The sequence below is a fragment of the Dama dama genome, chromosome 5, assembly GCF_033118175.1.
Source record: "Dama dama isolate Ldn47 chromosome 5, ASM3311817v1, whole genome shotgun sequence".
NCBI lineage: Eukaryota > Metazoa > Chordata > Mammalia > Artiodactyla > Cervidae > Dama > Dama dama.
Window position 1 is genome coordinate 41,987,835 of NC_083685.1, and position 26,163 is coordinate 42,013,997.

At 38.7% G+C, this 26,163-nt stretch overlaps 1 protein-coding gene and 2 pseudogenes across 1 annotated transcript; 2 read left to right on the forward strand and 1 right to left on the reverse strand.

The window, feature by feature from the left end:
• On the forward strand, window positions 1–925 carry LOC133055781 (WD repeat-containing protein 82-like; annotated as a pseudogene).
• Window positions 926–3,276: 2,351 nt separating this feature from the next.
• On the forward strand, window positions 3,277–4,126 carry LOC133055782 (RNA guanine-N7 methyltransferase-activating subunit-like protein; annotated as a pseudogene).
• A 2,514-nt stretch (window positions 4,127–6,640) lies between these two features.
• On the reverse strand, window positions 6,641–23,754 carry PGRMC2 (progesterone receptor membrane component 2). Its single transcript, XM_061142336.1, has 3 exons — window positions 23,310–23,754; window positions 10,267–10,422; window positions 6,641–8,864 (listed from the first exon to the last, which is right to left on the reverse strand). Exons 1-3 carry the CDS (start codon window positions 23,725–23,727, stop codon window positions 8,767–8,769), a joined length of 672 nt encoding a protein of 223 aa, XP_060998319.1. The 5' UTR covers window positions 23,728–23,754; the 3' UTR covers window positions 6,641–8,766.
• Window positions 23,755–26,163: the final 2,409 nt, after the last annotated feature.

Consider the following 26,163-nt stretch of genomic DNA (forward strand, 5'->3'; position numbering starts at 1 on the left):
ATGAAGCTGATCGACAGCGTGCTGCGGTGCTTCCTCGTCGCCAAGGTGTTCTGCGAAAATTCTGACAAGATCAACTGCTTCGACTTCAGCCCCAATGGCGAGATTGTCATCTCGAGCAGCGACAATGACTCCATCGTGCTCTATGGCTGCCAGGAGGGCAAACCAAAGAGAACCCTGTGCAGTAAGACAGCGTGGATCTCATCAGATACTCTCATGCAGCAAATAACAGTAGTTTACAGCTCTAACAAAAGAGACGATACTACTCGTTACCTGTCCTTGCATGACAACAAATATATCAGGTACTTTCCTGGACATAGCAAAAGGGTGGTGGCCTTGTGGATGACACTTTCATTTCTGGGTCTCTTGATAAGACCATTTGGCTCTGGGATCTCGGCTCTCCTAACTGCCAGGGTCTCATGCATCTACAGGGCAAGCCAGTTTGTCCTTTTGATCCAGAAGGATTAATTTTTGCTGCAGGTGTCAATTCTGAAATGGTCGAACTTTATGATCTTTGCTCTTTTGATAAGGGGCCATTTGCAACATTTAAGATATAATATGATTGGACTTGTGAGTGGACAGGACTTAAGTTCAGCAGTGATGGCAAGCTCATCCTCATCTCCACCAATGGCAGCTTCATCCATCTGATTGATGCATTCAAGGGAGTAGTGATGCATATGTTTGGGGGTTATGCTAACAGCAAGGCTGTCACATTGGAGGCCTAGTTTACCCCAGACTCCCAGTTTATTATGATTGGTTCAGAGGATGGTAAAATCCATGCTGGAATAGAGAGAGTGGTATAAAAGTAGCTGTATTGGATGGCAAATACACAGGCCCCATTACCTGTTTGCAGTTCAACCCCAAGTTCATGAACTTTGCCAGCACTTATTCTAACAGGGCCTTCTGGCTGCCCACCATTGATGACTGACCTGCATGGTGCTTGGCTGTTTTCTGTACAGCAAGGGGTGGCAAGTAGGAAAAAACTCAGAGGGGACCAAGATAATAGTGGGATTGGATCATTTGACTGGACTGGAGAGCATCCTTCCGCATGGTCTTCCCAAGAATGCGCTATACATCTGCTCAAAAGAAAAAAGTTACTTTGCCGAGCTTTTTACAAAAGTAATTCTGTCTCCAGGAACAGATCCATTAGAAGGTGCCAAGATTTCAACTTTCTCTGGTGAACTGTCACACATCACCATTGCCTGGGACAAGTAAAACCACCATCTGATTTTGCATCTGTTAAGGGGAACATGATTCACCAGGCCCCTGACCACTGTTATTGGGGCTCCAACATCTACTTCATCTACATACAAAGAATCAGCATAGGGTGTTTTCTGGCAGCGATGATACAACCAATTTGAAGATCCAGACGGGGAAACATCAACAGGCTTAGAGTCAGCTACTGGTTGCTGCTTTTTCTCCTTTTTCTCTCCTTTCTTTTCAGTTTTCTCTTTCATCTTTTCTTCTTCTCCTCTTCCTCCTTTATTTGCTCTTTAGCACCAGAAGATATGGTTGTTATTGGTATGGATTGTATCTCATTTTCAGAAACTGTAGAATCAGCTTTTAGTGGAGTACCAGATGGAAATGATATTTTACTCCATTTTGAATTTCTGCCTTAATTAGCTCATTTCAATCCTTCAATTTTTCTTCAATTTAGCATTTTCAACTTGAAGTTTCTTCTCTTCTCTCAAAGTTGTCTGCAAAATTGCTTTCTCCTTAATTAGAGCAATTTTCTGCTTAAGATATTCAATAATTTGATCTGCTTCTGCACCTTTCTGCTATAATCAATAGCATCACTGGTTGCCATTTTTGCCAAGAAATGGTAGAAAATCATGTATCAGTGGACTGAGGCACCTCAACAGCTTCAGCTGGGAGCAGGTAAGGAGTGCCTCCCCTCAGTTCTTAATATTTCCTTGGAGCCCTCATTTAAAGTTTATTTAGTCTACCCTCTCATTTTATGAACAAAAAATTCTGAACAAATATTATGTGTCTAAGTTTAGAAAAAGTGTGTTCAGTTGCTCAGTCCTGACTCTTTGTGACCCTATGGACTGTAGCCCACCAGGCTCCTCTGTCCAGGCATGAATACTGGAGTGGGTTGCCATGCCCTCCTCCAGGGGATCTTCCCAACCTAGGGATCAACCCCAGGTCTCCCACATTGCAGGCAAATTCTTTACTGTCTCTGCCACTAGGGAAGCCCAAGAATACTGGAGGGGGTAATCTATCCATTCTCCAGGGGATCTCCCCAACCCAGGAATCAAACCAGGATCTCCTGCATTGCAGGTGGATTCCTGACCAGCTGAGCTACCAGGGAAGCCCTTAGGAAAAACACTGGGCCTAAAATATGGGTATGCTCTGGTCCCTGGCTTATCAGGGAAGACACATGATTACAGCACAATAGTGAATCCAGTGATACAGAATTACCTGTGATACTTGGAGCCATGGAACTGGGGCTCTCTAATTCAGTTTGGGGGCAATGAGTGTGAGCCTGAGTCTCTATGACTGGGCCAGTTAGCTAGAAGGGCAGTTAAACTTGGCAAGGTGTGGGGAAGAGTATAAAAGAGGCTGAAGAATGGAGTGGGTAAGTAGCTAGAGGTATATTCTGGAAGCTACTAGTCATTTTATGTGATAGTTCAGTGGGAACTGATGAAGAGGCCTAAGCCCTCCCTGTCTTGAAATTGGAAGTAAGTTGTCATCACTTAAGGACTTGAGGTAGGGAAACAGGTCAAATTTATTTCAGACTGCCAATAGGGACAATGAACTTGATGAGAACTAGTAGAGAGGTAGGAAGACAAGCCAGGAGAGTAAATAGCAGTAGCTCTCTGATAGAGAACATGAGTGCAGAGGCAAGTCTGTGAGGAAAAGGATGCATTCACGTTGAGGTTCCAGGTACAGATGTTCAGCATGATCAGATGGGTATCTAAGTGGAAAAGCCTAAGTGGTTAGGACTCCAAGCTTTTACTGCTGAGGGTGCAGGTTTAATCCCTGGTCAGGGAACTAAGACCCTGCAAGCCACTTAGTGCAGCCAAAAAATAAAAAAAGAGATGTGGGAAGATTAGTTTAAGAGATTAGTTTAAATTAGTTTAAGAGATTGTTTAAACTAGTTTTGCTTAATTATCATTTTATCTTTTTCTGTACACTAAACATATATTACTTTTATAAATGGGAAAATGCATAAAGTCTGTTGATTTATCTTCCAAACTTTGCTCTTTAACCCAACTGGCAGCATACCATGACATATCCTGCGTTTTCACTAATATACTATGCCGCCACTAAAAATGATTGCAAAAGAAAAATTCAGGTGGCTCTGTTACCTGGGAGAGGTGGAGGCGTGTATACGGAGGTCCTGTGCCAGCACCCTGGACCGGAGATCTACACAATCTAAACATTAAACAGAAGAGCCGCTTCAAACCCCTGAGAATCTCAGAATGACTGACACTTCTGAAGCTGTTCCAAATTTTGAAGAGATGTTTGCCAGTAGATTCACAGAAGATGACAAAGAATACCAAGAATACCTAAAACGCCCTCCTGAGTCTCCTCCAATTGTTGAGGAATGGAATAGCAGAGCTGGTGGCAGCCTGAGAAATAGAGGCAATCGGTTACAAGATAACAGACAGTTTAGAGGTAAGGGATAGCAGACGGGGGTGGCCAAGTGACAATCGATCGAATCAATGGCATGGACGATCCTGGGGTAACAATTACCCACAGCACAGACAAGAACCTTACTACCCTCATCAATATGGACACTATGGTTACAACCAACGGCCTCCCTATGGCTACTACTGATACAAGTGTCAGCAACTTTTAGTAAAATTATTTACTTTGTAAACATGACAAAAGTTTATGTTGTATCTTTTGTTGGTCATAGTTTTACATCTGATTATAGAAAATGGATTATTAATTTTTTGGAACTTGGAACTTTTTAAAAATTAGATCTTACTGGAGAGGCATGATGATTGCTGGAAATAAATACTCCCCTAAAAAGGTTGTGGGTTATATTGCTTGACTTCTACCTCAGATTCGTCTTTGTTTCATGACTTAATAGTGCTTTGAATGTTGTATATAATTTTCCTTTTTAGACCTTCAGGAGTTGTCTTTGTTTTACACAGAAATAAAAATTTTATATAGAAAATGCTTGCTTTTAATTTGTGATAGAAGGAAGTGTACCTACACTCGTATGTGCGCATTCCTAAAATTTTATACAGGGAATACAATCAGTTCCCAAATGCACCACTATGCCTACTTATGATGTATTGTACACAGTAGTAATTGAAAGGTAAAACAATTGTAGTGTATTTCATTTGGCTTTTGTCGTTATGTGAATGTGGAACTTTGTAATTACTCTATAGGTATGAGTCATCTTCACAATCATTTTGGTCTCTTTTTAGAGGGATATCACAAATAAAGCTGTAAAATCAGGAAGAAAAAAAAAAAGAAAAGAAAAATTCAACAATTTACCAGTTTTCTTACACTAAACTTTAAAATTTGGTTTAGTTGGACTCTCTGTAGATACAGTAAGACAGAAAAATCTCTTGTGAATAAAGTGTTCACAGCATGTTATGTGCTCTCTTGAATGGAGTAATCATAGGCCCTCCTAATGTTGTCACCACTGATGGTAGAACAAATGCAAACCTGAATATCTAGCCCAGTGTCTCCTCAGAAATGTGACTCACAAGTGTGTCTGAGAAGTTTCAGGCCTTTCTGACATTACCTGGGAATGATGAATTTTGCCTAAAAACAGTAAGGAAAAGTTGGGTGGGTTTCATTTGAACTTCCTTGCTGCAACAAATAGATCATACCCTGTGATTACTATCATCTAGCAGATTGATAGCTGACCTTAATGGAACATACATACTCAAAAGCTATCATTGAACATCTGCTACTTTTAATTCATTAGAGGAAAAGAACCATGCTCATTTCAGTAACTTATTTTCATTATGCTCAAACCAACTTACACATTTAATATTTAGTATTACCAGCTTTTTATTTTTTAAACCATTAAGAATACTGAAGTATAATTTACAATGTTTAGTTTCAAGTGTACAACAGATTCAGTTATATATACACATTATGTATATATACTATTTCAAATTATTTTCCATTATAGGTTATTAAAACCTATTGCATATACCTCCTGGTGCTTTACAGGTCCTTGTTATTTCTCTCTTCTATATATGTTAATTCCAGACACCTAATTTATTCCCTCCTCCCTTCCCCTTTGGTAACCATGTTTGTTTTGTATGTCTGTGGGTCTGTTTTGCAAATAAGTTCATTTATATCATCTTTTCAGATTCCACATATTTACCTAATAGGATAATTTCTAGGTCCATCCATGTTGCTGCAAGTGGCATTATTTCATTCTTTTTATGGCTGAGTAGTATTCCATGTATATATATCACATCTTTATTCATTCATCTATTGATAAATCATTTGGTTTGCTTCCATGTCTTGGCTATCGTAAACAATGCTGCTAAGAGTACTGGGGTACAGGTATCTTTGCAAATTAAAGTTTCCTCCTTACCAGCTTTTTCTAACTCATAAACGCACAGTGTATAGCCTTGCATACACCAACATGCCAGTGACATCTCTTTCTAGCACTGTGTTGCACTTCTCAGTTATCAAAATGTAAACGGGCTACTTGGGTGAGGAGAGTCTGATTTATCTCAAGTTTTCAACAGAATAATTTCCCCCAGTACCAGTTCAATATATTAACTTTTGCTTTCTAGATCATAGGTGGGGGTAATGTGTTAGACTCTGCAGATTTCAAAGAAGGCAGGTAGAATCACTGTCAGGAAAACCTAAGTAACCATTAGCACCATAGTCAAAGTTTTAAAAAACTTGATCTGTAATCTGAATGGGTTCACTTTCTAATGAAGAGAAACTGTGCTAGTACTCACAGTACAGTCTTTATTTGGGAAACATAATGCCAACTTGAAGATGCTATCAAAAAAATTTAAAAAACTTAAGAGAATAAAACTATTAAAAAAAATCACACAGTACATTTTTCTGTGAAATCTCATTTTACTCAGAAACACTATGGACGTTTAGGGAATGAAACAAAAAAACGAATACAGGGAATCAGACCAAAATTGTCCAAAGGTTAAGTCTATTTCAAGTAGAAGACAAAGACAGACAATTCAGCTGAACTTTGAACATTATGTCGGGGTTTAAGGTACTAACCTGTGCTGACAGAAATTCCCCTTACAGCCCTCTGAAATCTACAGTTCCACGTCCACAAATTCAACCAAATGTGGATCATGAAGTACTGTAGTATTTATTGCATATAGTAATACTGCATAAGAGTGGACTCACACAGTTCAAACCCTTGTTCAAAGGTCAACTGTATGACTTGAAAAGACCAGTGTGGGGTTTCCCAACTGTGCCTGATCATAAGCATTACCCAAGGGACTCCTTACAGTCTGAGACTCACTCTTTTTCCATTCTGGCTCATTGGGTGGAAGGTTTGGACTGGGGACCAAGAATTTGTATTTCAAGCACCTCGAGTGGTTCTAATAACCAGGAAGGTTGGGGAAATAGTGGTTAAGGGTGGGGCAGGGGGTGGACAGCAGCAATGCCAGTCACCACAGCTCCCATCCCCATATGCAGTGACTGCCCATCAAACTACCTAAGAATGAGAACACTCAACTGGAATTGAGGAACTGTCCATAGAACACTGTTTATTTCAAGTCCAAAACACAAAATTACTCATTTTTCTTAACAGACTGCATAATTTTTACTGCATGAATATTTAGGGTTTCTCTATTCACAAGTGTAGATTTACTACTTTAGGCTGAAATGATTCATTATATATATATCTCTCTCTCTCTCAATATCAATTTACTCCAGAGGACACATACTTTAACAAATCTGTTTAGAAAATATTTTACATAAAAACACACAAAAAGCATTTACCAACATTCTTCAGTTGTTGCAACCAGCCTTCAGCAAAGATTTGGCTGAAACTCATTTTCTACAAAACATTCCAAGACTGAATACAATAGAATGTAGTATTTTACATACTTTAGCTTATTATTGCAATTAAAACTTCCTTTTTCTTTGATGGCTTCCACATATATTATACTCATACAGCAGGAGAATTCTTCTAACTGGTGACTTATCAAATAAAATTGTCTTTTTTGGTATAACTTGTCTCCATTTAAGAACCTAAACAGTCATGATATGATGAAATCAAATAATGGACATATATAGGGCTTTTTAGTAAGAGCATTTCAAACAGAATTTAAAACCTAACAGTATAAGATCCTTTATTGTTTTGTGTTCAGTAACTACCATCGGAAGTGCTATTACTTCTAGTATAATCAGCTGGCATCAAAATATAAAGTAAAAATATGTACATTTTAATATATCAATTCTTACCTGAATAATCTCAGATCTCTTGAGAATGTTCCACAAAGTGGAATTTCTTCCTAAAGTTACAGCGAAAGTGGTACAATGTGTACAACTTGGTTAACCAGTGCCTGCCTTTCATTCCAAGATTTTTCCTTATCTTGAATCAAATACACAATCTTGACTACCATATTATAATGCACTGGTTTACAGTTTGTATATAAAGTCCAACTCAAGCTTATTTTGGTTTATTGTACATGCTTTATTAAAACGGTACGGGTATTTACAGTATCTGCAGAGTCCCTTCCAAGGTGCTCTCACACACACTCAGACACACCCACGCGACATCCACACTACAGCCCCATGCGCCCACACCAGTGAGATGTGAGTCAAGACTCCTGAAATTAGGCAGCTGTTAGGGGACAGAGTTGTTGATTTGTTTTTCAATTTTTTTTTTTTTTGGAAAAGAGAGAAGCATGGGGGAATGCATTTGGCCATTATAATGCTAATTAAGTTTGTGTATATTAACATATATATGGCAGTAACACTGAATATTCCTTTTACATTCTATATACACAGAATGACATCAAGGTTTTGCAGTCAACAGAATATTCCAACTTCAGTCTCAATGCTGCTTGTAGTGACTTCGGAATTCACATAGGGGCTTTCCCTAAAAATAATTCAAGTCTATGTAAGTGAAATAAGGCACAATTAATATTGATTGATCTAGGGGAAGGAAAGGGATAAAAACTAGTTTCAAATGATCTTGCTGTTGGGGAATTAGCTTTGACTTAAATCCACCTGAAATTCATTCTTCTAATTTCCAAAGATTTCTTAGAAATAAAGGTTTTCTTCTTTTCCCTGACAAAACCCAAAAAGAAAACCTTGGGACTCACATTTACCATTTTAATGTGTCAGTAGCCTTAACTACTTGAATTTGGTGTGCACCCTCACCTCTCCTGCCCAGGTCTCCTCTCTACCTCACTGCTAAAACAAAACACAGCACATGAAACAGCAATTCCTTGCTGTTGTTTTTTTTTTTTTTTTGAAGAGATTTCAAAAAAATCTCTTGTACACTCAAGTAGCAAATACATATCAGGTTGTCTTTGATTTAAAAAAAAAAAAAAAAAAGGAAAGAAAAAAAGGAGAAAGTAATCTTGTGACTCTCTTGCTCTTTAAAAATATCCCTGTCTCCTCCTTTTCAGGATGAAGCCCCACCAGACATTACAAATAACTGCAACAAATGAGTCTGGCAGCATACATAATGTCTAGTATTCGAATCTTCATAGTGAGACTCATGTAGCTTGTACAATCTGTTGAATGTTTTTTGCAGCAGGTGAACCAAACCCAAAGATGCTGGACATTCTGTGAAAGGGAGTAAGAATTGCAGTTCTGAAGGCCCCTGACTTTGGTTGTTTACAAAGTTCAATCCTGTTTATTGTGATCCTTGGTATCTTCTTCATCTGTATATTCTGATGGTTCTTCCCCTGGTTTTAGGAGTCTGCCTACATAATCATATTTTTCTGAAAGATACATCAAAAGAAAATCAGTAGCAATCAAATTTATTTCATGATTCCATTATACAGCAGGGAAGGTGTATGCTTCTTTTAGTCATAGAGAATAAGGTATGTTTTCCCTATCGTTTACCTTGTCCAGTCTTTTTATACTCATGTAAGGCTTGAACAAAAGAAAACAGGATCAGGGAACTTATAAAGCTTCGGACTTGTGCTTTGGAGGAGAGTATTCCATACAACCAGTTCTTAATCAAGGACACTGCCTCAGAATCACTTGGAGACATTTTAAAAATATATGGGAGTCCAGGACCCATGCCAGGCTCTTGGAATAGGTCTGATGACATGTACTTTGAAACTGGTTTACTTCTACTGTGCACTGAGTCTCAGAGCAGATCTTTAAACTTAATAACCCAAAGTAATTTTAATTAAATAAATAAGGTAGCAACACAGGGCATTTCCAACAGTGAGAAGATCTTAAAAAAGTTAATGGTGACTTTTCTGGGGTTGAAAAAGTAGGGAGAAAAATATGAGGTGGAAAATCACATGGAAAGTAAATCCAACCAGGAAATATTCTTGGGGAGAAAATGTGACACATGTAGTAGTCCCTAAGAAAATAAACCAAACGAACAGATGAAAATTCACTTGTTACTTATTATCTTGTGTTCTCTGAGGTCCTGCTATGTGACTCTCAGTACATTATTTTTCTTTCTCCTATTAAACTCTCTTCTTAGATGTGACATCACTTGTTTTTATGTTACCATGTGTTTAATTTAGAACACTGTTATGTCCACTGTTATGTTCATGGTAATATTTAGTCATTTCTTGGTTAGGATTCTGAACTGAGTTTAAGTGAATTAACTGACAAATCAAGAGGATGAAATAGGAGGACTGCTTGGTCCAGCAGAACCAGTACAAGTGCCAAGAAGCCAGAAGAGACATTTCAAGGGATCCATAAGTCACATGGTAGCAGTCCAGAGTGTTCACTGAGGCAGTAAAAACTGATGTCACAAGCATATAATGAAGGAGAATGACATTTTTCCTTTATGGTTTGAAGGTAAGATCAATTAAATCATTTAAAAATAAACTAAAATTACAGTATCAGTAATCAATTCAGTTTTAAATATAAGCCTATGTTTAAAAAACTCTATCTTAATGAACAAGCCTTATAAGACTAAAGGTGTCACAACTTTTGTAAATTTTACAGTTTGTAACAAGTGAATTTTTAAATATGGATTTTATTAACAATAAGCACATGTAACAATCATTTTGATAGTTACCCATGCTTATCATCAAATAATGATGGCAATGAAAACAGATAGCATCCTTAGGCTCTTAAAGAGTAATAAAATGGCATGTACTTTCTTTGGCCATAAATTTAGTATTTGTAAAGAACCCAATAAAATGAAGGTACCTTTAAACTGCATTTCCCATTCTCGAACACTCTCCATTTGTACAGCATTCAAATCTGAGAGATCATCATACTCATCTTTAAGTGCATCTTTATCTAGGCAAAATGTTGCCAGTCCTCTGGAGGCATCCCTACCAGCAAATATTCCATATGGACCCGCTGGGGAAAAAAAAGAAATTATTTAGATTATCTAAAAATATTTTAGAATGTCTCAAAGGAAAATGTCAAATAAAAGAAACCTCATGACTCTTATCTGGTACTCAGTCTTAAATTTCAAAACATGCTCAGACACTAAACAGGATAAGAAGAAATTTCTTAGAAATCCACCTTTTGACCAAAGTAAAGTTTTTCACTGAAAATTTAATTTCAATTACTTTAGATACTAAAAAAAACTTAATTTAAAGATGAAGACTGCGATTAAAGATTAGAAAGAAGAGGAAGCTTAGAAGAGTTAGGTTTGGAAGCCAGTTTTCTTGAGGGGAAATGATGCCTTATTGATTACTGTTAATTAGTTGTGGCATCTAAAAATAATCAACAGAACATTAGCTGGATATATATATGGCTATAAGGACACAAAATAATTAGTGTATAGAATCAGGAACCACCTTGTCTAGGAAGGAATGGCTACCAGAAGCAAGTCATTCCCAAAGTATGTCCTTGAGAGCAGCAACTCTCCTGCACATCTCTGGATCTTCAATGCTTACCACATGCCTGGCATAAAGTAGGAACAAAATAAACACATACTAACAGACAAAAATCCAAACCAAGGAATTTTCTATATCAAGAATTTGCTTACATAAATTATAGTACATTACTTTAATGAAACAGTACAAAGCTATCAAAAAGAATGAGGTAACTCTGTATGTACAGATGCACAAAGAAATCCATGATACAGTAACTGAAAAAAGCAATTAGATTACACAGTATGATTCATTTAGTTATTTTTATTTTTTATTCTTTTTTGGCTGCACTGTATGGCATGTGGGAACTTAAGTTCCTGGACCAGAGATCCAACCCGTGCCCCCTGCAGCATAGTCTTAACCACTGGGCCATCACAGAAGCCCATAGTATGACCTCCTTTGAACTAAAAAAGATATACATATATGCACATTTAACCCGTATTTGTATATGCATGAAAAAAGCACCAGGAAGAATACAAACCAAGTACTTAACAGTAGCAATGTTTCTGGGGAATGGAGAGGAAAGTTTTATTACGTCATTTAATTGGTTAAGCCTGCCTATTTATTTATTTATTTTTAGCCATGCCACATGGCTTGTGGGATCTTAGGTTCCCTGAACAGGGATTGAACCTGGGCCCTCAGCAGTTAAGAGTCCTAGCCATTGGACGGCCAGAGGATTCCCAAGTCTGGCTATTTAAAAAACAATTTTTATAATATAAATCTCTTAAGAGTTAAGTTTTTCTTCACCTTAGTTTGTAGAACAGGCCATGTAAATTTTCCTGTTTAAAACGTTTTAAGAACTATGCGCTAATAAATAAGATTTACAAAATACATGATTTTATATATAAAAATTTCTTTCCTGAGTCTGAAAAGTTATCAATACATGACAAAATAAATCTAGAGAAAACAGTTTAAAAATCAAATTTGCTGGCTTAACTATTATGAACCAGCAACTATTATCAGTGGGCAGTGAAAAAGCTTACTGTCCATTTAACAGAGTGAAGTATTTTCTAATGAGAAGTACACAGTACAAAGAAAGGAAATTCCCTGATTTTTAAATGAGTAAAATAATGATTATACCCATATTCATATTTGAAAGCATTTAGGAAATTGAAGGTTATGTGTCAGAAAAGCATCTATACCTTTAAGAAGAAAATTCAAAAATTTCTAAACATTTATGAACCTTAGTTTGAACTACAGTAAGCACTGCACCATAAAGCTCACTGGGTTACTTAGGAAAACTAATGAGTTTTAGAAATGAGTTAGGAAAATTCATTCTCTAAAAGTTTATTGCATGGAACAAAAAAAGAGCCTTAGCAATAAATTTAAGGACCATTATTAGGCAATAATATATTAACACAAAAAGGTAATACTTCCAGTACTTTTTTATTCTGCTTTCCCATTCTTAAGTACTTTCCACCTTGCTTCTTAATATTAGGTGACTATCACAACTATTTCTAAACTTGTCTTCTATAGAAGAAAATGGGACACTACTTACAACTGGTCAATATTTGTAGCTTTCAAACACTGCCCATCATCTAAATTGACATTCAAAAAGGTATTTATTTAAATGTTTAAGATAAAGAAATTTAGTACTAGTTACAGTAAATAGTAGTAAATTTCTACTTACAAAGTAAAATCTGAAGTTCTTTAATTGGAGTTAATTGTTTTGGAGAAACATTAACTTTTTTTCTTTTTTAAAATTTATAGTTAATTTACAATGCTGTCAGTTTCAAGTGTACAGCAAAGTAATTCTAAAAAAAATGTGGTTTTAAAAAGTATCTGTGTTTTAGACTCGTTTCCATGACGGCCAGCACGAGAGACCGAGTCCCGCCCGTGTCCTTGTTTCCCTGTTCTCTGTATCATGCTTAGTCGCTCAGTCTGTCCGCCTCTCTGCGAGCCCGTGGACTGTAGCTGGCCAGGCTCCTCTGTCCATGGGGTTCTCCAGGCAAGAATACTGGAGTGGGTTGCCATTTCCCTCTCCAAGGGATCTTCAGGACTCAGGGATTGAACCCAGGTCTCCTGTATTGCAGGCAGTGAGCTACCAGGAAAACTTTTATACAGTAGTGTATATACATTAAGCCCAAACTCCTAATTTATTCTCCCCTCATCCCTTTGGGTAACCATAAGTTTGTTTTCTATGTCTGTATTTGTTTCATAAGTCATTTGTATCATTTTTAAAGATTTCACACATAAGTGATATCACATGATATTTCTGTCTGACTTACTTCATTTATGATAGTCCCCAGGCCCAATCATGTTGCTGCAAATGACATTATTTCTTCTTCTTCTTTTTTAAAATGAGAAACATTGCTTTTTTTGACCAAGCCATGTGGCTTGCAAGACCCCAACCAGGGACTGAACCCCAGTGCCAGCAGTGAGAGCACTGAGTCCTAACCACTGGACTGCCAGGGAACTCCCAACATTAACTTTTAAAACTAAGCAAGTTAAAAAAAAACACAAAAAACCCAACACTAAAATTAAGCAAGAACAGTCCCTAGGGAAAGAAAAGTGGTCCACCTTAAAGCAGTTTAGTTTTTCTGTGGTATAACTCCACGTGGCAATGGCTGTTTTCAAGAGATGGAAAATATATATATATACATATAAAACACTAATATTTTCTTAAGAAACAATGATGACCAAAAAATCTTAATGCTGACTGGACCAATGCTTACAAACTTAAAACAGTGATGAGTCAAACACAAAAGAAAACATAAAACTGATTAAGGCTATAAAAAACTACAAATAGAAAATGAGAATTTCAACTTTTTGAAGAATTTCCTAGCAATCTCACTTCCTTCTCATAGTATCACAAAGTAGAAGGGATAGTTTTGCCCTCCCTTCTTGGCAGATGAAAAGATGCAGAGGTATTCAATGACTTGCCTAAAATTACTAACAGAACCAACCACTTTTCTAACTACACCAAACACAGTACATCTTGAGAAAACACAGAGGACCCACAAACCCAAAGATGAAATGACAACCCTGAAAACTGGAGCATTTCACTCATCATAAAATTTCAGGGGAATGGCTGTTTTAAAATACCTCTTAAAATGGAAGAACATTAACCAAAAAAAGCTGTAGAAATCAATAGCTTTTCTTAGCATTATGTTATATATTTACCTTCCTGGTCTACAAAATCCAATCTACTTGAGGATACTTCACCAACCTTAAAAACATCCAAATGGTAAAAAGGAGACGAAAAGATGATCACTATAAAAACAGAAGTCATAAGAACCTCCATCTTTAAGTATATGGATAACATACCAGTGTATTCTTTAGTAAAATTTCCTGCCAACTTCCCTAAGAGGGAATGCTGTTTTTTGGTTTGGATAACTTAAGAGTGAACTAGAGGCAACAGTTAATAATGCAAGCCTAATCCTAAACAAAATGATTTTCTGTTAACTATTGAAAAGAATGACCTCTCCACATATTTCGAATTTCCCACATGAAGCATTTAACTTCTGAAAAGGTCTTTTTGAAAATAGTTTTCTTTTTCCTGTAATAGCATAAAGAATGTAATATTAAGACTAAGATCTAGAGATGGAAAAGGATGACCTGCTGAGAAAGGAGGATTTGAGGTCCAGTTAAAGTATATTCCTCTGCATCCCTAACACAATCAGAATCATATCTGAGAGTTCAGTAATACCTCCCCTTTCCACTACCTCCTTATATAACTGACATATATGTTATGACTCTAATATTTTGGTGACTACTCTTGGCTATCCATAATACTATAACAACCGAGAGCTACCCAAGGAAAGCACATTTTAAAAGCTCTTAGGTCTTTTGGTATGGTATAATTTATAAAAAAAAAATTAAAAGGCTAGCTCATATAAACTAATCAGATTGTTTTAACTATTAAGGTTCATTTAAACATTAACATTTCAGTAACAATAGGAGAATTATACTCTTGCCTTCTAAAAAACTAAAATATAATGCTGATACAAAACTAGGTTTACTATTTCAAGAATATTCTTGCTACAAAAAATGAACCCAATTATTTAGCCAAGACAGATTCTTTAAAATGTATTTATAAAACAAATATTCTAGGACATCATTTTATAGATAAATCTTACTTCTATGATACTGTTAAATATACCAAAATGACATACTAGTTAGAATCCAGATTTCATTAAGTTTTAAGAGTTAACACAACTTACGATACAGATTTTTTTGAAGTTCAAAAATCAATAAATCTACCAGTTATTGCATCCTGAAACTGCTTACTATCATACAGTCAAATATAATGGAGTGACATATTTTTGATAAGTGAACAACATATGGTTATTGTAAAACACTAATTTAATGAGCAAAAAATTCCAGGAAAAAGTAAACATCTAAAATATGTAATAGATAATTTTCTACTAGGGTGATTATGTATCTGTTAATACATTAGTATTTATGAAGAAAATTCCAGAACCAATATTTTAGTTATTTTCATGGTATAAAAACCATAGTGCTGAGAGATAAACTTTAATTCACTAAAAGTTAAACAGCCTAGTTTTCTGGCATGTTTTGACAATAGTCTTCTGTGATTATTAAAGCAAGTTAAAAAAAAAAAATCTAATAATACTTGGTATAGGACTTCCCAGGTGGCTCAGTGGTAAAGTATCCACCTGCCAATGTAGGAGATGCAGGTTTGATCCCAGGGTCAGGAAGATCCTTGGAGAAGGGAATGGCAAACCACTCCAGTATTCTTGCCTGGAAAATCCCATAGACAGAAGAGCTGAAGGCTACATCCCGTGGGGTCGCAAAGAGTCAGATACAACTGAGCACGTACGCACACTGAGTAACTTATTTTTTATGGACCTAGGACAAATCAAACCATATATAAAAGTGATTAAATGAAATCCAACTAATACATCTTTTTTATGCTTGGTTCTAGGAACTCCCAGGACTTTTAGAGGGAAGGCAGCATGGTAAAACTGGAAGAATACCTCTTCCAAGCCAAGACACTTGGGTTTGAGGCCACACCCTACATTTGAGGCAAATTTTACATGCCTAAAATTGTGGAGGTCAAACTAGATAATCTCTTAACTACAAGTATTAGGGAAAAAAACTATTCTATAAATGGTGTTGCAATAACTGAATAGCCCCCTGTAAGAAAACAAAAACAAAAGTTGATGCTTACTTCACATCTTAAATAAATTCCAAATGTAACTAACCAAAATTCACTGAGAAAAAGAGAAATGTAAATTAAAATAATATTGAAATACTATTTTAACTTCTCAGATTGACAAAGATCAAAAAATTTTATATCACATTTTTGGCAAGAGAGTGAGAAATAGGCATTTTCATGTGAGTGTAAATTGGTCCAACATCTCTGGAGGGCAATTTAGAAAGAAGTATCCAAATTTAAAATGTCCATAACCTAAGACTCAGTAGTTTTACTTTTAGGAATTTATTTAATAGATGATTTTAGTAACATTTTGAAATGATACGTACATGATACCATGCTTCCCAGGTGGCTCAGTAGGTAAAGAGTCTGCCTGTAATGCAGAAGGCACTGGCAGACATGGGTTCAATCCCTGGGTAGGAAAGTTCCCCTGGAGGAGGAAATGGCAATCCACTCTAGTATTCTTGCCTGGAGAATCCCATGGACAGAAAGGCCTGGTGGGCTACAGTCCATAGGATCACAAAGAGCTGGACATGACTAAAGCAACTGAGCATGCATGCATGTATGTAATAACAAGAGACTGGAAACAAATATTCATTAAAAGTGGACTATTAAATGATATATTCATAACAGAATTACACACACATTCCAAAAACTGAAAGAGTTCTTTCTAAACTGATACAAAAGGCTCTCAATATATTAAAATATTGTTAAAGGTTTGCATTGTTAAAAACTACGTTCATGGCATCCAGTCCTATCACTTCATGGGAAATAGATGGGGAAACAATAGAAACAGTGGCAGACTATTTTTTCGGGCTCTAAAATCACTGCAGATGGCCACTGAAGCCATGAAATTAATAGATGTTTGCTCCTTGGAAGGAAAGTTATGACCAACCTAGACAGCATATTAAAAAGCATAGACATTACTTTGTCAACAAAGGTCTGTCTGGTCAAGGCTACGGTTTTTACAGTGGTCATGTATGGATGTGAGAGTTGGACTATAAAGAAAGCTGAGCACCGAAGAATTGATGCTTTTGAACTTTGGTGTTGGAGAAGACTCTCGAGAGTCCCTTGGACTGCAACAAGATCCAACCAGTCCATCATAAAGGAGATCAGTCCTGGGTGTTCATTGGAAGGACTGATGTTGAAGCTGAAACTCCAATACTCTGGCCACCTGATGCGAAGAGTTGACTCATTGGAAAAGACCCTAATGCTGGGAAAGGCAGGAGGAGAAGGGAACGACAGAGGATATGACGGTTGGATGGCATCACCAACTCAATGGACATGGGTTTGGGTAGACTCTGGGAGTTGGTGATGGACAGGGAGGCCTGGCGTGCTGTAGTTCATGGGGTCACAAAGAATCGGACATGACTTATCGACTGAAGTGGAACTGGGTCTGTACTATAATTCCTGAATGAGGGCAGATAGAAAGTGATTTTTTTTCTATCAATGACAAAACTATAGGACATACCTCACTAAAATGAAAACTGAACTCTGAACAAAAGTATGAGATGCAAGAAATGACAGTGAAAGAAGAAAATGGTAACTCTATTGGTAAATGTAAATGAAAATTGCCTATTTAAAAAAAGTTTATTATTCAGTTTGAGGGTAGTGTTTAAAAAACTACAGTAAAACTGTAAGTCTAATAGAAATAACATAGAAAATGGAGTGGGGAGGGATTAGAGTTAAAGCTTTCTAACCCAAGGCCACAACATATGGCTGTGTACCATACAACTCCAGGGGACACCATTCACATCTGTCTACACTATTGTTTTGTATATTTAATATTAAGAAATACTCTGTCCAATGGCAGTAAAGTGTTTTAAAGTGACAGTTCTTTCTAATTCGTACAAAAATGTTTGGTTAACATTCATATATTGTTCAGAGTGACAATGCCTATGGAAAAAATTTAAGGAAAAGACTCTTGCCACCAAAAGAATACAAATAGAATGCATCCAAATTAGTAGGTAGATATGAAATAGAAACAAGACTCCCAAACATAGACAACAGACTTCTGGCTTGTAAGGGATGGGTGGAGTGGGGGTGGCAAAGGTCGGGAGTTTAGGATGAGCAGATACAAATTAGTATATAGAGAATGGATAAACAAAAGGTACTGCTATATAGCACTAGGAACTATATTTGATACCCTGTGAGAAATCACAAAGGAAAAGAATATGAAAAAGAATGTATGTATGTGTATAACTGGAACACCATGCTGTAGAGTAGAAATTAATACAACTGTAAATCAACTATACTAAAATGAAACAACACATCAGTAGGGGAGAAAAAGTGGAATAAAAAAATCCATCTAAGAAAAAATGGTGGGAAAGAAGGCAAAGAAAAGTGGTCAGAGAAATTACTAAATAGGACAGTAGAAATAAATCTAAATATGCTAGTAGGGACAAAAAATATAAACTGATTAAGTTGTTAAAAGACAGTACTGGCATTAAATTTAATTTTTAAAAATCCAGCTATGTTGTTTATAAAGAAAAAATAAAACACATTGCTTAAAAGGATGGAAAAAAGAACTGCTGAGGTAATACTTATCAAATGAAGCCTGAAGTCAAATCTGAAAATCAGTGAGGGTGATAAGGATGTTTCTTCCTCTGCCGTTATCAGTCCTAGGTCTGGTGCTTAGATAGCTTTAAAACAATGATACACCCAATCTTTGTAAGGCTGGTTCCTTCAGGTTTTTGCTTAAGTATCAATCCCCACTTTCTTGACAAACCAACATAAATAAGTACTTCTTTTTACCATCTAATCCTAATAAATAAAGTCCTTTAGTATAATCACGTATTGAGTAATAGTTTATTATCTGTCTTTCTTAACAGAACATAAACTCCATGAGGGCTGGGAAGCACAAGTTTTGAAGACTCAGAGAATTACTCAAAACATTTATCTAGGCAACAGTGTGATGAAATCCAGGTTATTCCTTCTCAGAGTTGCTCTGGAAACAAAATGCTGGCTCTTGTACAGCAGTTGTTTAGTGATGTATCTCACAAGTATGCGGGGGGATGAGTGACCTATGCCACATGGTTGAAAGAACTATGAAAAGAACGTAAAAAGGGCTACCTCCAGATGTTAATCTACTCCTTTCCTTCAACCTGAATAACATCTTCTGGTCTCATACATGGTTTAAGCTATCCTTTTATACTTTGTGTTAGTATTTAACACAATTCCCTCTTTGACTAAAAACAATGGAATGATGTTGAACTCAGAGGAGCCAACCAACTAGGTACTGTAGAAATTTACTAGTAAAGGGAATTCCCTGCCAAGCCGGCGGTTATGACTTTGAACTTGCAATACAGGGGTGGGTCTGATCCCTGGTTGAGGAACTAAGATCTTATAAACCACATGGCACAGCCAAAAAAAAAAGAAATTAGTATAAATTTGAGCAGAGTATCAAAATTCATCGGAAAACTTAGCTGGTCCTTTTACCTGATTGGTAGGTAATGAATGTGCATGGGCATTAGACCTAACACAGACCCAGTTGGCTTCAAAACAAAAGTCTAGGATGAAAGTTGGATAGTGTCAATAGGACATTCATGAAAGAATATGTTTGTCCATATGTTGCCAACTCTTGCTTCAGCTGCAATTTTGCAAACTACAAATAAAATTAACATGTAGATATCAAGTTAAAAAAGGAGGAAGAACACATAAAAGGTGTATGATCTCCTTTTCCCCATCTCCTAAATATTAGGCATGTCATGGGGATACTTCTTAGAAACTTTTTTCTTTCCAGTGGAATTTAAATGGTATATTGGAGAAATTACAGCTTTGTTATATGTCAAAGAAAACTCTACATGGAATAAAGGGGAAGCTATGTATCTTAATACCAGAAATGTGAATAAACTATTAGAAAGGTCAGTTGTATAACTGTATAATTTCCTGCCATTATAAAGAATAAAAGCAAAAAGTTTTGCTAGAATCCCACTGCAGAAATATTACACCAAATTATTAATATTAATAGTTAAAATGATAGATGAGTCTTCCTCATCTATTATGATGCTAGAAACATGAAATTATATTATTTGTGATATAGTAGCAAGCATAGCCTGTGAAGCGAGTTAGACTGTGTTTGATTTCTAGCTTGGCCATTTACCAGATACGTAATTTTGGGCAAAATCTCTGAATTCAGTTTCCACATTTGTAAAATGGGAACATCACTTATCTCCTAAAGCTGTCTGGAAATTAAACGAGATAATAAGCCCCAAATGAGAGTTTCCTCCTCCTTCTACCCTAACCTCTAGAATCAGAACTCAATGGGAAGATGAAAATGCTCTATAAAGTGCACTGTTTGGGAACTTGAAATATGGCTCAAGTGACTGAGAAACTCAATTCATGTGGCTTGTGGCTACCATATTGAACATCACAACATAAAGCCATCAAAGTATGTTTCTCTGAGGCTTTAAATCCTTATGGGAACCAGGAGAGGGTATAAAAATAACAGATTCTCTATGTAAAGTTTATCTCAGAATGCAGTTTATCTGAAATAGAGTAGACAGGCTTTGTGGTCAAATATATCCAGATTTGAATAGCATGTCTGTGTGACCCAACCAATTTACTCCAAATTCCTAAACCTCAAGCTCTCTCTCTTAAAGATAGGAATGTTCACTAACCTCACTGAAGCATTGTGGAGATGACAAAATAATAGATGTGATGTAGTAGCTGCTTAACAAATCTGTTTCCTTTCTCCTCCCATATTTTTTTGTTTCTTACATGATCACTTTCCTCACAAACTGGCCAAGTGCCTGAACTGTTACTAAACTTAATATTGACAAATGTAGTTAATGCCAATTGTTTCCCAATGTCTGTTTACTCCACTAAATTAAACTGCCAACATTTAATTTTTTAAGAACTCAAACTTTAAAAATTATGACTAAAAATAAAAATAACTTCAACACAGAAAAGCCTCACAAACAATCTTTTAACTCTAAAACCATTATTGAGAACTGGGAGTGGATATTGGCTAGACTCCCTAAATTCATTCTTTCAAGCTACAAAGTCTCATAGAAGGATTTTTACTTCTGAATTACTCTGCTACAAAATTCCTTAATTGATTTGAGGATAAAAAAATTAAAATAAAAACTGAATTTGTTTTATAGCCCGAAATCTTGCTTCAAGACTTCCAGGAAATGTTAGATCTCCTCTTAATGTGAAATATATTCCAAATCCATAAGCTGATCTGGCTAACTTTAAGGTTCCTTTCAATAAAAAAGTATTCCAAGTATCTGTTTAGGTTGTTCAAAACTACTTAGAATGAAATAATGGAGTATCACTCTGCCTGTTCATCATGAAGAACCTGGAAATCAGTGAAAGCTAACCTAAAACTGAGTCCTCTGTTGTCATCTGAGGGGAACCCCCTCACTGGCTCGAGCCACACAAAGACTATCTATATTATAACGATGACTGTCATCTTAATTTAAAAATTTCTGTTGCAGAACATTTGCCACTGGGTGCTGCCAAATTGTGTCCATGGCTGTCTCTCTTAGCTATTTTCAGATAGTGGCAAGGCATTAATGTGTGAGGACTGATATGCTTCTTTGCACTAAACACTTGGTTGCTTCACTGTCCGTTTAGATAGGGGCTACAAAAGCAGAGTTTTTAGTTTGGGTAAGTTCTGTATTAAAAACCTAGACCTGTACACAATTTCTAATCACTGAATACATAATACTGTGTAAATTCTTGACTAAAAAAAAAATTTAATTCGGTCTGTTCGTTTAAATATTGTCCTTTGCCCCTACCCACATTCCCTTAAGTAAACAAAAATGTATTAACTGTGTCAGCTGATATGAATGGGTAGACACCTGGTTTTCATTTTTATACAAGCAGCAAGTACTTTATAAGCTATCTGTGACTTGGTTGGATTGAATGTAAATATATACACAAAACACAAACAACTAAGAAATAGTTCAACATGCTTGTTGTTATCGGGTGTAGAATCTCCCATTTCTCTTCTTTAATCCAATTAACAAACAATAAACCAAAAACACTTCTAAAATATCTTCCAGACACTAAGCACAGAAATCATAAGTGTACAGTTGCAGGTGTCAATAAACATCATGAACTAACAGATTAAAGAGGAAACCAACTTGTTTTTAGATTTGCCAACCCCTTAAGACTTGGATGTCCTCTTTCAAATTAACAGGTCATTACAGGTCTCTAACTTTATTTACTTTTATTGTAGTAACTCCTTAAAAGCTCAGAATAACTACACAACCAGAATGTACAATGTTGCTCCATTTTATGGTATGCCAACAGGTTTCATGAGTCTGAACTGAAATGTCTGCTATAACTACATTGTTAAAGAAGGGTTTCTAAACCAACCGCCTTACATACACAGTTCTCTGAAAGCAAAGCTTTAGAAACATTTAACTTGCAGAACTGGTGCATGGTGATATGAATTTATAGCTGTGTATAAAGTTGTTTCTTCTCAGTGAAAACAAAGTAAGTGATAATCAACGTGTATTTTAATACTTGCCTTCCCGGTACAAAAAAAAAAAAAAGAAGAAGAATCTGTACAAGCACGCCTGCTGGGTATATGAGTTCCACCTCCAAAACTCAGGGCGAATAACCTTGCCAGTATTTATTAGGATCTGCATTCTGATCAGCCTCATCCCACATAGACTGTTAATCTTGGAAAACATCTCTGTATCAAAACCGGTTTTAAAAAAAAGTCAAGGTGCTGCATATGGGACCGGATTCTAGAAGGTTGGGACTTGGAACTACGTGTACTTAAACGTGGCCTTATGGGGAGTAGTAGATAAGCGCTCTGTGGCGCGCGCACACACACACACACACAAAAGTAAAGAAAGTTGTGAATTACAGGGCCTAAAATTTTAGGTCCCTACTTCAGAAATCTTCCTTCTTTCCTGCCCCCAACGATTCCAGAAACCAGAAAGCTCAGTAAAGGCTGAGGGCCAGCGTGACTGGCGACAACTAAAAGGATTTTGAAAGATTCAGCCCAAGAAAAGGCTGAGAAGAGAAATGGGATAGGAAAAAGATGAAAATTCAGAGCTCATTGCTGGGGCGACACTGGGATCCGAATTCGAGGAGTAAACACCGGTGGGGCCCGCGGCTGGGGCGTGTGGGGGGGCGGGCCGTCTCAGGTGCGGCAGATACGGCTCGGGGGTCCAGATGTCGAGAAGGCTGGCAAACTAACCCGGTGCCCAGGGGCCTCCCCATCAGAAGGGGGTCGTGCTTGAGCTGCAGGGGGTCCTCCCCCTCCCCTTCCAACTCCTCCTCACCCGGGCCGTAGAACTTGCTGCCTTTGGTCACGTCGAAGACTTTCCCATTGACCGCAAGCAAGATGCGCGGGTTGCGAGACCCGTCGTACTGGCGCAGCTGCTCCAAGCTGAAGTCCCGCTTCTTCATACGCGGCAAAGAGGCAGCGGGGCTCTCTTCGCCCGCTCCGGCCCCGGCGCCCAGACCCCGCCGCCCCCAGCGCACCCACAGCCGGTAGGCCCCCAGCAGCACCAGCGCCACCAGCGCCACGTTCAGCAGCATCTCCCCGCCCACCGTCAGAAGCGCCAACGCCGTTGCCGACCAACCGCCACCTTCTGCTGCCGCTCCCGCGCCTCCCGGGCTCTCGCTGCTACCGTCGCTGCTGCTCTCGCTGCCACTCCCCAGGGTGCCTAAATTCACGTCCCCATCACCCGCCGCCATCACTGCCCGCCAGCGCCTTCCTCCTCCTCCCCGCCCCCTGCCCTCCCCAACCCCACGGCCGGTCCCGCCCATATGGGGCTTCCTAGCCAATAACGTGAGGGTAGGGGGCGGGGTCAGGCCGGCTCCTGATTGGGTGTTTACGCGGTAACGTTGTCTTGGATCTCTCCCTCAGCCGTCCTTTTGCTGGCCGCGCTCGCGTGCGACGCCCCGCCCACCTCGCCCCACACTTCCCTGCTCTCGCCTGTCTCCTTCTCTAGTTGAAGTACAAGAGGGGGGCGGGTCTGAAGAGAAGATGCGGCGCCGGCCGCGCGCGCGCACGGGCGGGGCGAGACTACGGCGCGTGCGCGGGTTCCGGGGCGCCACGAGCTCTCCTTTCCTCCGCAAACCCTCGGGGAGGCACGGCCTGCCCAGTCCTCTGGCTGTGCGCATGCGCTCACGGACCCCGCCCCTTCCCTGGAATCGGTTTGCGTCCGCCCGCTCCCGCCTCTTCGCCCACGCTGCGCTTCAGAGCCTCACGTGCGCTGAGGCGGCTGCTGAGGCGGCCTCTCGGACACCTTTCCGAGGGTGCGGACTAGTGGTTAGAGAGAAGCTGCGACATAGTTTTAACCGCTTCGCGCCCCGAAAAGGGGTGTCTTTTCTCCCATGGGCGCCGTCACGCCTGTCCAGACGCCCGGAGCGTGGGCGCGCAGGCAAAGCTATGGCCCAGAAGTTTTGGCGACGAGCTGGAGTCGCCTGGCGCCGAGAGAGTGCACGGAACTCGCACTGGGATTGTTTGGCGAAAGGAATCTACCTGCTGACTTCGAGGACACCGAGTAGCCACTCCCCAGTGGTTCTGGCCAAGGCTGCTCCTGTAGAATTTTCTTTCACATTTTCATTGGGGCAGTAGGGAAGTGCTTAGGGTGAGCTGGGCCTTCAGTTCGCTTGTTTAACTTAATCTACAGTTTCTTTTCATCTACCTAGGTCTTGTAGTCTTTTAACCTTTCGAGTCCTTAAAACTTCGGCGTAAATGTCACCTCTGAACCCTTACAGTGAGCGCCTCACCTCACGCTCTGAACTCCTTTGTTGTGCTCCCTCTCGCTCTAGCTTGTTTTGTGTCACTAGCTCCCCCACCCCTACCGCCTCGCTGTAAACTGCCCTCGTGGTGAATGAGGTGTGTCAAGGGAGTAACAGTTTTCATTTAATCTGGAGGAATTTGCGGAGTGGAGGAGAGATGCGGGCAAACTGGAGCGTATGGTATGCTAATTAGGGAAACAGCAAGTGGTCCATTTTGGATTTAAGGACCGCAGAGGAGCGAAGTCTGGAAAACTAAGCTTGTAATCGTAGTATCATGGGATTGGCTTGGACTTTATAGGAGGAGTTTCAGCAGATGCTGAAGGGAAAGTGACAGGATCAAAACTCTTCTGTAGAGCGAGTATCTACTAGGATTGGTATGAAGGGCTGGAGTGGGGAAAAGAATGGGAAATCAGTTACTAGGCTAAGGTATTTGTGCAGGAAGTGGCAGGAAGTGCGGGAATGTAAAGGGCCAGTCATTAACATTTCAGGTGTTCGGTCGTAGGTACTCAATTTTGCCTCATAGCGACTTCACTTCCGAGTTATAAAAGCAGTCCATGGGCAGAACCCCTGCTTGAGAGGTATTTTCTTGAGGCAGAGTGAACAATGGGGAGTAATCCTCCAATCTAGACTGTTTTTTTAAAGCGAAAGTGGGCACTATTAACTACACTGGGGGAATGAAGAAGTGAACTCGCTTCAGTCTTGTCCGACTCTTTGTGACCCCATGGACTGTAGCCTGCCAGGCTCCTCTGTCCATGGGATTTTCCAGGCAAGAATACTGGGGTGGGTTGCCCTTCTCCAGGGAATCTTCCTGACCCAGGGATAGAACCTGGTTCTCCCGCATTGCGGGCAGACTCTTTACCTTCTGAGCCGCCAGGGAATTAAAATTTACACCTCTGGAAGGTTTTAAGAAACAGTTTTTTACACTCTTAAGTGATTGAAAACTTATTTCATGGTATCTAAAATTGTATCAAATGAAAATTTCAGTGTCCATAAAGTTTCATTGGAATACAGCCAGTCATTCCTTTAAGTATTTTCTATGGCTGGTTTCCTCTACGAGGAAACTTCCCGGGTCAAGAAGATCTTTTTCCCCACTCCAACCCTTCATACCTATCCTAGTAGATAATCGCTCTACAGAAGAGTTTTGACCCTGTCACTTTCCCTTCAGCATCTGCTGAAACTCTTCCTATAAAGTCCAAGCCAATCCCATGATACTACGATTACAAGCTTAGTTTTCCAGACTTCGCTCCTCTGCGGTCCTTAAATCCAAAATGGACCACTTGCTGTTTCCCTAATTAGCATACCATACGCTCCAGTTTGCCCGCATCTCTCCTCCACTCCGCAAATTCCTCCAGATTAAATGAAAACTGTTACTCCCTTGACACA

Coding starts and splice junctions, on each gene's coding strand:
- PGRMC2 (XM_061142336.1), bottom strand. CDS start 23,727: ATGGCGGCGGGTGATGGGGACGTGAATTTAGGCACCCTGGGGAGTGGC. Junction 10,423..23,309: donor CAGCAAGTTCTACGGCCCGG/GTGAGGAGGAGT, acceptor TTTTTTCCCCAG/CGGGTCCATATGGAATATTT. Junction 8,865..10,266: donor ATGGGAAATGCAGTTTAAAG/GTACCTTCATTT, acceptor TGTATCTTTCAG/AAAAATATGATTATGTAGGC.